We start from the raw sequence: 12,957 nt of genomic DNA on the forward strand, positions 1-12,957 counted from the left end.
AATTTTTCACTAGCCAATCTTGGAAAAACACTCTTATTAATATCGTGGCATTTAAAAATCTATTTAATCCACATGGCCCAGCCCCGTTTAGAGCACAAATCCTCTTTAAGAGTCTGGTTCTCTGGTATTGGAATCAGTTGTCACTCAGATATTGTGCCCTTCCACCCCCTCCTCACTCTCCAGCCAACCTTTCCCCCAACAGCCCCAAAGGCAAATCTGGCAAATCTCAATTTATGGGACATGTGTCGCAGTCGCTTGTCTTATCAGGGGCAAACAAGCCCTTATCTGCCCGCCGATTAGTGTCTGTCCTCAGCACAAGTTCCAAGTTGGAAATTGATTTCTGTCTAGAGTTGAAGGGTTTGCGGCCATTTCATTGCCTTTCATCTGTATGTATGTGTGTGTGTGTACATGTTTGCGCACGCAGCTGTATGTGCATGCGTCTGTCCATTAAGTGCGTGAGGATGAGTTCGGTTTTGTGTGTCTGTATGTGTTTGTCGATGCTATCTCTGTAATTGAATTTAGACTTTTTGTGGCCTGTGGGTGTCCAAGTGTGAAAGGAGACTTTTGTCCCCCAAATGTGGCTCTCTGATTGTCCGGCCCAGCGCTGATGGCCACATGTGCCAATAAAAAGACTCCTGTAGCTGTGTGGCGGCGGCAGCAGAGCCTCGACTCCTCTGAGATGAATGGTAATGCTGTTACAGCTTAATGGATTTCAAGGCTCCCTCAGAAACGTCAACAGTCAACGACGCCGAGCCGACACCCAGTGTTCCAGGAGATCCAATCAACTCTTCCACTGGGACTTTATCAAAAACTGTTTCGCCCGAGCAATCTGCGGCATGCCAAATCAGATTGACAACACACTCTTTCACAAAGGACGATCAGGGCCTCACATCATCCCTATTCATTGTGATAACTGCTTAAAATTGGTATGCAAAGTATCCTCACAGCTCATTATTGTTTCAGTGCCGAGATAATTACAATGAAAAAATAAGGCGGAATATTGATTGCTGCTGCTGCTGGTGGCTTTTCTTCTTTATACACGTCACCTTATTTTCCTCCAAATGTTTTACAGTTTTATTTATCCAAACGTCTGACAGGTGGTTGGATGGATGAAGCTCAGAGGAAAACAAGCTGTTTCATTCAAGCAGTCATTTACATTGTCGTAAAGTGGGAGTGTATCATCTCAGGGACGGTGTCTGTTCATCGCTGACGGCGGAAAAAGTGTTTTTATTTGTTCAGTTTATAAATGAATCATTGCTAATCAGAGGATTTGAACATAAAAAGTGCTGATTTACAGGTGCAAAAGCAGCAGTGTGATGAGCTGCAGCATCGCACTCGTCTCTTTTGCTACTTATTCAATAGTCGTGTCTCCATCAAGGTGTTTTTAAGTGTGTTTTGAAAGATCGCATTTGAAAAGCTTGATGGAAACAACAAAATTGGAAATTCTTGAGCTGGTTTTTGCAAAAAGGTGTTAATGCCGAATAAGTTCTGACAGAGAACATAACCACCACAAAAGCCAAAGAAGAAGCAGAAGAAGAAGAAGCTGTCATCGTCTTCCCACATATTCCCATAACAAGCAAAAACATGGCTGGTAGCAGCAACAACACGGACAACACAAGCTTACATGAAAGAACATGTTCTTCTTCTTCTACTCTGTTCATTGTAGCCGTGCGTAACGTAGCTTATACGCTGCCTTGCATGGCCTATTATTATTCCTCCAAACCAGTTTATGGAAATTTTCTTAGTTTTTTCTTTTTTGTGACATTTGAAAATTTCACTTTAAATTCGCTGGGCAGTAGATGGAAACACAGCTAAAGAGTAATTGATTACATCTTTCAAGTAACTTGCTCGACACTGCGGAACAAAGACTACATACACCCCAGTTTTTACAAGAGTTTGATGAGCTTCACTCATCACGAACAGCTTGACAAGTAAGACATGGCATTTTATTGGGTCATTTATTTTGTTTACTACCAAATAATAAACTAAATAAGTTTCATTTAGTTGAGTTCTACTGTGATAAGACACAGAAATATTTTTTTAAGAAAGTATTGAAGTGCTGATAAAAGTAATGACAGAAAGCGTTGCATACGAGACGAATAAAAACTCTTGGGTCAAAAGATTTTCAGTTCAAAACAAATCATAGGCAGGAATTAAAGAGGAAAACAAGCAACAAAAATAAATGTCAAACTGACAAAGTAAAATCCAAGTTTTATGGAAACTGTTTCTGCCAAATGACAGCAGAACACAGCCTGGAGGAAAACAGAACAACAACAACAACATACTACGTACACGGTGCTCATATACTGTATTCCGCATTAAAATGCCACCAGTGCTGAAGAGCTGGTGCACACATTTCTGTTAGCTTCATCACAAACAGCAAAACAACACAGATTCTGTACAGATGTCCTAAATACATTAGAAGATGCAGCAGTTTTCTTGAGCAAAATGACCTGAATAGGAACCATATGGATGGCGGTGAAGTGCTCCAAATATATAACTCATCAAGGGTCTCTGCTATGAAAGTCCAATTAGGACCAGCTTCACATCTATTTTGTCCTGTGGGAAAATCAATACAGGAGCTGCCTTAGAGCTAATGTACTGAAAGTCCTCTTTCCTTTCGCTGAGATTCACAGGAGCAATACTCAAACAAAACATGTTCTCCTTCACACATCAGCCAGGGTTGCTCTTTATATGTTTGGCCGGCGCGAGCTGCCGCAGGAAACATCCACGTATGTGTGTTTTCAAAGACGAGCTGCTTTTCACCTTAGCATCGATGAAGAGTCTGATTTTTGTTAGAGGCCTCTCATCCTTGTTGTTAGTTGCACCATTATCCACTTCAAGTCTATCAAAACCTGCAGTAGGTCCATTATGACAAATGTATGACTGAAAATAAATGCAACAAACTGTACCCTGAATTCTCAAGATAGAATGCTACAAATGCATCATGCTGAGGGAAATGTTTTGCAGATTGTGCATATCAGATTTTCATCTTCTCTGATGGTGCAACCTTAAAAAAAACATTTTAGGTTTGAAGGTTTCACTCAGTGTGAACATGACGTAAACTGATGCCACTTGAGTCGAGGTCATTTGGGGCTGAAGACTATAAGTTCTAAAATGAAAAAACAAATCTGGATGTGTGGAGTTGAAGTGAGCTTACCAGTTCTCTGCAGCCTGCTCCACATGGCTGCTGGAGGCTAAAGGCTCGAGGCTACGATAGCCGCAGCTAGCACAACGCAGGAACTGTCTGGGATGGAGTTGCACTGTGGGTAAAGGGGGCACCACAGTTTGACAAGAAGGAGAAAGTGTGGAATAAATATGGGGATATCTTTGGTTCTGCTGCATCGATTTTGATCCTTTTTAAACTGTCCATTGCGAGTCTGACAGTGTTACAGCAGCAGTGCGATGCTGCTGCAGGGCACTCCACTGATTTAGCTTTGCTGTTCCGTATACTTTAGTTAGATATCTTGACTTAAAGTCCCATAATTGGTCAAGCTTTCCTGTGAAGCAGCTTTCCTTAGACCTTCCCTGCCTCATAAACGCCCATGTTCTTTGTGCCCATGGTTTGTAATGCTGGTGTTCTATTAAAATTTTTTGTTTCAAGCCCCAGCTGAGATTACTCAAGTCACTACACAACACTTTTTACAAGCTGTGTAGTTCTCCATACAGCTAGCAAATTGACTTTGACATATAATCTTGCTGAAGTGCCCCTTTAAGAGGAAAATCAGGGATAAAGAGGTCAAAAATCAATGGACAGCCACAGTATTTGACCATGGGTCTGCAAACAATCATCCTTAAGAGATCAATTTAACCAAATCCCAAAAGAGTGTATTTTTACTTCAGTTTACCCCTGGTGGTATGCAGCCATGCACCCAATCTTGGTTGCATGTGCCATGTGTGCAAGTGCCACCACCCCAATACAAAGACGGTGAATGGAATTTGAGTCCATTCACCTCCGTTTCAGGGTGTCAGCATCCCCAAACCTCAGTGCATGAGGCTGAAATGATCCAGCAAGGCCACGTACCACTGGAGGAAAATGAGAAAATATTTTATTTGTTGTTGTTTTGTTTGTTTCTGTTGTTACTGACCGTTTAAAATATTCCTTACTAGAGCAATAATAGTGCCATGAGTGATTGTTACTCTAATTAGGTACTGCGGAGATGCAGCTGGATGCTCTTGTACCAGCAATCACACTATGAAATAAAAAAAAAAAAAAAAATCCACAAGAAAATGATAACTTCTGTGCAGGGGTTACCAGTGCTTTATACATAACTTGGAAAAATGGTAGGAGCAGAAAGTAAGACAGATTGCAAACCAGCTCCCTGGTTACCTTGAGAAAAGCCTTTCATGGGTATTATTAGAGCAGCTAGAACATAAAAATAACTATTGTTTTATGAGTTTGGTGTTCACAACATGATTTAAAGCTAAAATAACTGTTTTTTCTCTGACTTCAGAAAGATAGTAGAAGATCTAAAGGCAGATTTAATAAGGAGCTGTGTGTGTGCTTTATTTGCTCCATCTGTACATAGTTTTTGATTTATTTTGATATGTGGAAAAATGTGTAGTAGAGTATCATCGCATGACTGTCAGTAAGTCAAATGTTTTCTCCACCACTTCAAGCCCTGTGGTTTGATGATGTCGCAGGCTTGCTCACTCCTTGATCTTGACAACTCATAACCCAAAAAACAAACCAGAAAAACTGCATGGAGAGTTTAGAGAGAGCGGCTGCTCCTGCAGAAAGACACCTTAGAGTTGATATCAGCACGGTTCAAATTTAAGAAATGGCAGTCCAAAGTCAAAGCAAGTGAAAGGAGCTTAACAGCACTGACATTGTTGTCACTCACTCCTAGAATTTACTTGCATCCCCGGCTTTGAAGAGCAGCACTTCACAGTCTCCAGAAATTAAAAAAAAAAAAATGGGATTAGGGCCCCACATCACAGCATCGCCATGGCAGGGAGGGATCTTTGAAGAAATAGTTTAAAGACGTAGAAAAGGTTCACAAGAATCACTTCAGTGGTCGAGGCAAAGAGCTCAGGATGCACATTTGCAGGTTTTCCTCTAACATGAAGCCTGGTGCATTATTTCCAGTGTACGTATATGCTTTCACGCGTGTTCTGGGTCTGCGTGTGCATGCTGTGGCCTGCATGTGTGCACGCTGTGCAGGGAGCTGATCATTAACGTGTTTCCCCTGTCCATGATATCTCTATACTCTCTGACTTGGGTGAGAGGAGAGGTGACCTAGATAGAAGGAGAGTAATTTGCACTGTCCCTGCAAGTGAGAGATCGCAGCCGCTCTGTCAGAGGACATGACGATGATGCGGTAGATCTGAGATGGAGGCAGAGGTTTTGGTTTACAGGGTGCGGTTGTTTATCAGGTGTAGTAAGATATTAGAAACAAGTAATAAAATGCACCTAACATGTAGCTGTTTAACCATGAACGTCCCAGCAGCAGTGGTGGAAAGTAACATTTGCTCAAATACTGTATCTAAGTGCAATTTTGAGGTACTTTTACTCACATTTACAGTATAAACTATTTTGTTTTGCTACTAATTACTTTTCAGTGAAGAGTTTGGATTGAAAACTGTAGTTAATTGTTAAAGATTAAACTACTGGTTTGTGACCTTTTTGACGTGTGACCCCCTCGTCTCTAAACTGCTTACATGGTTTCATTTAAATGCTTGTTTTAGCTCTACACACCCAGGAGGTAGAGCGGTCATCCACTAATCAGAAGGTTCGATTTATGTACTTTCACGAGTAACAGAGTATTTTTAGATTGCTTTAACGATACGTTTACTCAAGTAAAGGGTCAGAGTACCTCTTACTCCACTGCCTCGCAACCATTTCATGAAGGTCATCAGAAAATGATTTAATTCACATAAGCAGCAGACTGAAGGAACATCAGAGAGGACCCAGTGCTGTGAGTGTGTGGAGTTTAGGTGATGAAAAAAAGCCATCCAATGAGGCAGATTTGAGGTTAACATGACACAGAAACTGGCTTGTCTTCATCTCCTGTTCCTCTCTTCTCCAAAGCAGTCTGTGGTTAAAAGAGTCGGCTCAGTTAACCTAAAAAAAAAAACTAGCTAACTAGCCTGCAGGCTAATTAAACAAAGTGATAAACAGAGACACGGGGAGGAACTCTGGGCTCTGCTGTCAGAATATGACTCTGAGACATCTCTTTTCATAATATAAAATAATTATGGCTGCTGCTTTTAAGTTGGTGATTTGCCTGATGATCTGTCTCAGAGCCTCCATTTGAATCATCAGTTTCAGTCATCAGATACTAATATTATAATTCTCCCTGCAAAAGTACATGATAAAAGCTTTCTCTGACAGCACAGGAGGAACAGTAACAACTCCGTGTGCTGGCTGATCCTTTGTTTTTCTGAACTGCCTCATCCTGTGGTACCAGACCACATAGTTTCGCCCTGACTCAAAGGTTGCCAAATGTCTCATGAAAGCCTGAAGTTTGGGTGCACTTTTGATGCCTTTTATTAAGCTGTATTATTGTTGCAGCAAACCAATTGTAAGCAGGGAAAAGGTCCCTAGATGGTGGTAGGTGTGCTCGGCGAGGGCCTGGATGCATACTTCATGCAGTAATTACATTCTTAAACTACCTCTTAGGTCAAGAATGAATTTTCATTCTCAATTTTTAAGCCGATGTGGACAAGAAGTCCCCGTAGTGCTCGGAAAAATGGAAATTTGAACATCTACAGTTACACAACAACAAACCCATCTTCTAGCTTCTAAATGGACCTTGTGGTGAACGTCTTTTGTCAAACTGCTAGCATGTTTTGGAAGAGCCTCCAGCTTCTTAATCAGCCAGTGCCCAATACTAAAGCTGGCTGATAAGCTTATGCGTCATCTTATATATTATTAACACAGAGCTGATTAAAAACATCTAGCTGTGAGGAACCTATGGAGAAAAAATAGCAGACTGAAACATTTCTTTGAGATTCTTTTGAAAGGGCCAATCACTCTCAGAAAAAGGTTACTTCAGAGCTTTTAAACATAGTGGAAGCTGAATTTTCTGTTGCTGTGACAACGCTCCGGGCCAAGCGAGCCTATCAGGAACAGTATCTGAATGCCCTTTTTTAAAAGGTATTTGCTTCATCATTACTGGACTGTGTCTGCAAACCTGTTGACCCCAGTAGTCTGCAAAATTACAGCTATACTCAGAGCTGGTGAAAAACAGAAATATGGTTTGTTATGTCTTCCTTGCAGTCAGTGGACGGGGTTAAAGGAAAAACAATATACGTGTGTTTTTGTTGAGCTGACTGTGAGAGGGCACTTTGAACTTCCAGTTCATCTGCAGCTGCACCCTCCTCTGCCACAGGCCGGGAAACAAACTTTATCTGAGGCCTCGGTCCCAAACACTGGATAATAAATCTACACCTTCTCCGAAAGTGATAGAGAGGATTGAGCATCAAAAACTGTAAAGATCAGATGTGGATTATTGTCTCTGCAGAGTTGCAGTTACCATCATCAGCTGGGAGAACCGTGACAGTGAAAGTGTCTGACATATTCTCCTCCACCTGGTGAGCTGCCCTTTAGCAAGGCGGTCACAAGGCACAAACGTGTTCATGTGTGCGATGTGATGATCTCAGGAAAATTTAATTTAAAGTAGCTCCGACTGAGGTGGTCAAACCGCAGCTCCTCTCGCCTCTTACAGTGTGGTCCTTTACAGCCACTCTGATAACATCGAAGACAAAGATGGCGGTGTGATTACTTTGTTTTTCAGGCTCTCAGGTTGGCGCTGGAGGGCTGATGCAGCGCGGTGGCCCTGCATAATAAGTCAGGAAGAGAGGGGAGCCAGACTCCGGGGACTGTGATTAACTCTCACCTACTCCAAAGAACAGCAAGCCATTACAGAAAAATTATTTCTCAATTTACTTTGCAGGCAAGCTTTGAAAGAGAGCCTGTTTCTGGGACTGATTCCAACACAAACTCCCCAAAAATGTAGATGCGCCGCTCCCTGTGGGAACTTAGAAAGCAATGCTTGTGTAAATAATGTCTGGAGCAGTGTCTTGTAGTCTAACGATTAGCTCTTTGCAACCTACAGCCTGATATGTGACTGCTCTAGGTCTGTTTGTGCATGTTCTGTCATCCTGGTCAATAAGAATCTGCGGAAGAAAAATGAGGGCTTGCGGTGGAGTGGGTTTAAGTGTTTTGACGTAAAGTCTGTCTCATGGCAGAAAATGAGCACTGCATGCTGATCAGCCCCTCTTTTCTCAGAAATGCTCTCACGCTTTATTCTCTCTGTTTGAGTGCCCACGACAGCCACCAGAGGTAATAGTGGTAGTAGTAATCATACTCGCAGTAGCAGCATTAGTACAAGTAGTAATTACAGCTCAAAGGATAGCAGTGAATGCAGTTGCACTACTTTGACTACTCGTAGTAGTTCCTGTAATCATAATGGTGGTAGTTGCAGTAGCAGTTATTGTAACAATACTACTGCTGTTTTGATGAAGAGCAGCAAAAGTAGAAGTATTCACAGTAGTAGCAGTATTATAATAAGAGTGGCAACTGTAATCTGGTGAAGTACATTTAATTATACATTTATACAACATGCATTTATACAAGTACATCAAACACTTAGGTATAAGTGTAGTGGTAGTGGAAGCAATTTTACTCAGTAGAGTTGCTGTCATTGCTGTTGTAGCAGATGGTGGTGTTTAGTAGTACTAATAGTTGTAATCCATGTCATTCTCATAGCTGCTGTTCTGGTATTACTTGTATGTCAGTAGAGGATGTGTTACTTAATAGTATTAACAGAAGTGGTAATGCTTTATCCCACAATCACTTCCTCCCTCGTCTAAAATATGCCGTTATATGACATGAGCATGTTATTTGAGCAAAGGAAAGATTTGAAGTGTTATTTCCAAGAATCTTAACACTGTAAAAATTCAACCAGTATCTGCTTATTCTGAATTTGATGCAGCGACATGTTTCAAACAAGTTTGGACGGGAGCAACTAAAGACTGGGAAAGATGTGGAACGCTCCAAAAACACCTGTTTGGAACATTCCACAGGTAAACAGGTTGACTGGTAACAGGTGATAGTATCATGATTGGGTATGAAAGGGGCATCCTGGAAAGGCTCAGTCGTTCACAGGCGAGGATGGATAAAAGATATTACCATGAGCTCTGGAACACTTTCTAAAACTGTTGTCTGTAAACACAGTTTGTTTGCAAATTACTGGATTCTGTTTGGAATCAGGGCTGTTCACTGTCACTCAGCTCCTCGTGTTGGCAGCTCCTAAACAGGAGCAAGAGGTACCTGTTCAAAAGATGCGAAGTACAGTGTCATCCGTAAACTGCACACAACAAGCTCATGTGTGTTAACGTGGCTCTCTGTGATGGAGGCTGATGAAGGCGAGGGTACAGTATCTTCACATGTAAACCTCGCTTGGTGCAGCTTTAATTAGAGAAGACTTTCACACTTCACAGTACAGTGAAGGCTAATGTGGCGCGTGTAGGTGTGATGTATTCTCAGGTCTCTGTTCTTGTACAGTTGATCAGTACGCTATGAATAGACTCTGGGAAGTTCTGAGGTGTGCTTCGTTCATGTTCGCTTCCTTTTTGACTCATATCAGTACTCATACTACACCATCGAGTGTAACGGTCTCGAATTTATGTAAAAAAGCTAACGGCCCCAAATGCTGAGACTTTCATTTCACTCTTTTCATCCAAATCATTTTTCTTTTGCACGTAGCGTAACTTTAGGCATCAGTTTGCAGAATATAAAGCCGTTCCTTGAGGTCTTAATAACTGGCAGCTCTTTGGGCGTGTGTGTGTTTTTGTGTGTGTGTGTGTGTGTGCGTGAGTGCATATGTTGTTGTAGGTATGAGCAATCTGACTGCCACGTGTCGCGGTTTCACATTTTTGGCAGGTGTCTAAAATGGCAAGAATGGCAAACCACAGCACACTTCCTCTCCAAACAGGATGTGTATGTGTGTATGCTCTGAAAGCACATGAAGCAATCTGTGCATATTTCAGGTTGGATTACAGACTCCCCCTAAAATCAAGTGTTTGTGTTTCGTCTATTCCTGATTTAAATCTGTCACAGAGGCTCATTTAATGGTACTGTAACAGCATTAAAATGTTTACCGCAAAGTGAGCAGCTTCTCGTGAGCAGTCTGTTTGTTTCAGGACTTACTGTGCTGACACACTTGTCATGAATAGAGATGGTTGCCATGTTGACTCATCGCAGCCGGGGAGTTTCTGCAGCAGCTGATTTATGTTTAGGTTTTTAATCTTTCCTGCGTGCACTGCTTTGACAACCTCTAAGACAGCGCACATGCGTTGTGTTAAAGTAGCAAATGCATTTCTCTGTCTAACATACATGCCGTTCATTGCGCTGTGTGTGTGTGTGTGTGTGTGTGTGTGTGTGTGTGTGTGTGTGTGTGTGTGTGTGTGTGTGTATGTGTTTTAGGGGATTATGCTCAGGCTGTTTGGACAGGCTGTAATGGACATCTTGTTTTGTCCACAGGGTTTGCAGGTGAAGGCAGATTATGTTCCTCTGCTTCAGTCCCTGGCCACGTATGGATGGAGACTCACCTGTGTGCTGCCAACTCCTGTAATCAAGACTAACAGGTAATGACCCGGATCTGACTATTAATGGGGCATTAAGTAATCTATGACCTCTAACGACCCCTGTTGGCAACCAGCAGAAACTGCAATGGCAGCAGCTCATGTGTTATCAATTAAAACCAACTTCAGATCCTCAAATCAGAGTAATAAAATTATTATCAGCAAAAATGGAGATATTGAAATATATCCGAAAAGAAAATAGACAATAAAATTGAATGCAGTGAGAGATATCAAAAAAGTACAGGTATACCTCAAAATCTTACTGAATGTAAGTGCAGTAGGCCTACTTGAATAAAAAGTACTTTATTATTCCAGCTTTGCTCCTGAATCATTTAAAAACCCACCGGATTATCACAAAAACACACTGCGCCGAGCTTGAAACAGGATTCTTCTTATTATTTCATAAAAAGAGTTGACATTTGGGAGATACGTGGTTTTCACAAGATAACGGCGAAGTAGCTTTTTGTCACTACAACCTGATGTAACAGCTCTGAGGCACCGCAGCCTTTATGAAGAACACAGAATACTCTTAGGTTTAAACAAGACCCGCAAAGTTTTTCTGAAGAGTGATGAAGCTGAAAACGGAGCCTTGTGTGAAAAGTTACTGCAACTTAAAATCCAAAGAAGCTTGCAGCAGGAGCATATAACCTACTGCATATGCTACATTATTCCTGATAAAACTGGAACACTGTAGAAATTATAACGCACACACTCGTCTGTTCAAGTTATTGTACAAAGAAATATGGCAGCCTTCAGAAAATAGTGACCCAAATCTGTTCCAAATTAGGCTGAGCTTCAAGTCGAGCAGCAGCTCTGACTGTTGGTGGAAAATCTCTTCACAGAAATGTAACGGTCCCTCAGCTAAGCCTGTGCTGACTCATCACTCACGGCTGCTATATGAGTGTACATCCGCTTATGGTCAAAGGCCTCGCGTGTTCCTCAGGCACGCTGAGGAGCTTCGATTCAAAACAGAACTTGTTCGTCAACATGCTGATGATGTTCTGTACCATCCGTTATTTCACTCCAGTGTGGCTGATTGAGGCTCACAGTCACAGAAACCGCTCACACTGCAGGTGTACAAGATAGTATAATACACAGAAAAATGATAAACGCAATACAGTCAAAGCCTTCGTCCTCTAACAGAGCTGCAGCTTTAAATGCACAATGTAATCATACAATGCTTCACACTAGTAATGATTAAGATAATGTTGTGTGTGTTAGCATACCATAGCTATTAGGAGCAGCTGTGGGAAAACAGTGCAACAACCATTTTTGGACAACACATTCAATGACATTCACTAGAAATGAGAAAAACAGGAGTTAAACCATATGATAACAATGAATGAGTAGAGCTGCAGCGAAACTGGATTCAGTAAAGTGTAGACTAGCTGTCAGATTAGCTTCATAATCCCTCGTGGAAGAAACAAGTGAAAGATGAACGTTAAGTCCCCAAATGAAGCACGACACATAATTATAGTTAATCTAGTAAATGTATACATAGGATTCACAAAGTAAAAATGAAAACAGCAAAATATGGAACAGTTAGCCCAGCAATAATTTAACAGTGAATTACCATGCCGTATTATATATATATACACTGTATACAGTATATATATGCATTCATATAGTGCAACTTATCTTGTCAAATACGCTTATATATTTTTACTGCGTTTTCAACTGTGCAGTAATACAAAGACATTATTTTATTATACATGTGTTCTTATGTGCAATTCAAAGTTCACAGTAACGTATCTTATTTGAGGGATACATTAGCCTCATGCTAATGACTAATGCTAATGACTAGCTTTGCAAGCAGTACATTGATCACAGGACAGCTACATTCCACGAGACAAACCAGCATTAACAAAACGCTGTAGTTTGGTCACGTTTTTTTCACAAATTTGGCAAAATGGTGGATGCAACAGCGTCGGTTAAACAGCCAGGACTGACTGCCGTGCCAGTCCTGGCTGCATTAGCGACAGAATGAAACCAGCTGCTGGTGGCAGGATAGTAATATTAAAAAGTAAAAGACAAGTAAAGAGTAATAAGTAAAAATATTACATAGTTACTTATTCTATAACGAGGCATAGTGTGCTGTCATTCTTAGTACATAACTAGCAAAATATTAACCCGTATTTTGCCTTAAAGGAGAATTTCACTTTTTTTTAACTCGACTGGTCAATCCCTTCTACAGTAAAAGTTATTTCAGTGTAAGTGACAGGGAACAAAAGCCACCGTCCCTCATCTGTGCTAAAATGATTTCTAAAGTTCAGCTGGATCGGTCATGTTCGTATCAAACCCGACCTCCTGCCCCTCTGCTCAGACTCACCACAGAAACATTGTCCGGCGAAGCACAAGAGGGAATTT

At 41.3% G+C, this 12,957-nt stretch overlaps 1 protein-coding gene across 2 annotated transcripts in view; it reads left to right on the top strand.

Moving 5' to 3' along the window:
* The window catches only part of rftn1b (raftlin, lipid raft linker 1b), a 97,843-nt gene that overhangs the window by 76,328 nt on the left and 8,558 nt on the right, over nucleotides 1-12,957 (top strand). For both annotated transcript variants that reach the window (XM_076737346.1, XM_076737347.1), the window contains exon 8: nucleotides 10,490-10,593. In XM_076737346.1, the coding sequence (XP_076593461.1) occupies nucleotides 10,490-10,593 (104 nt within the window). The remainder of the gene's footprint in view (nucleotides 1-10,489; nucleotides 10,594-12,957) is intronic.

This window comes from Chaetodon auriga, chromosome 8, assembly GCF_051107435.1.
Source record: "Chaetodon auriga isolate fChaAug3 chromosome 8, fChaAug3.hap1, whole genome shotgun sequence".
NCBI classification, from domain to species: Eukaryota; Metazoa; Chordata; class Actinopteri; order Chaetodontiformes; family Chaetodontidae; genus Chaetodon; species Chaetodon auriga.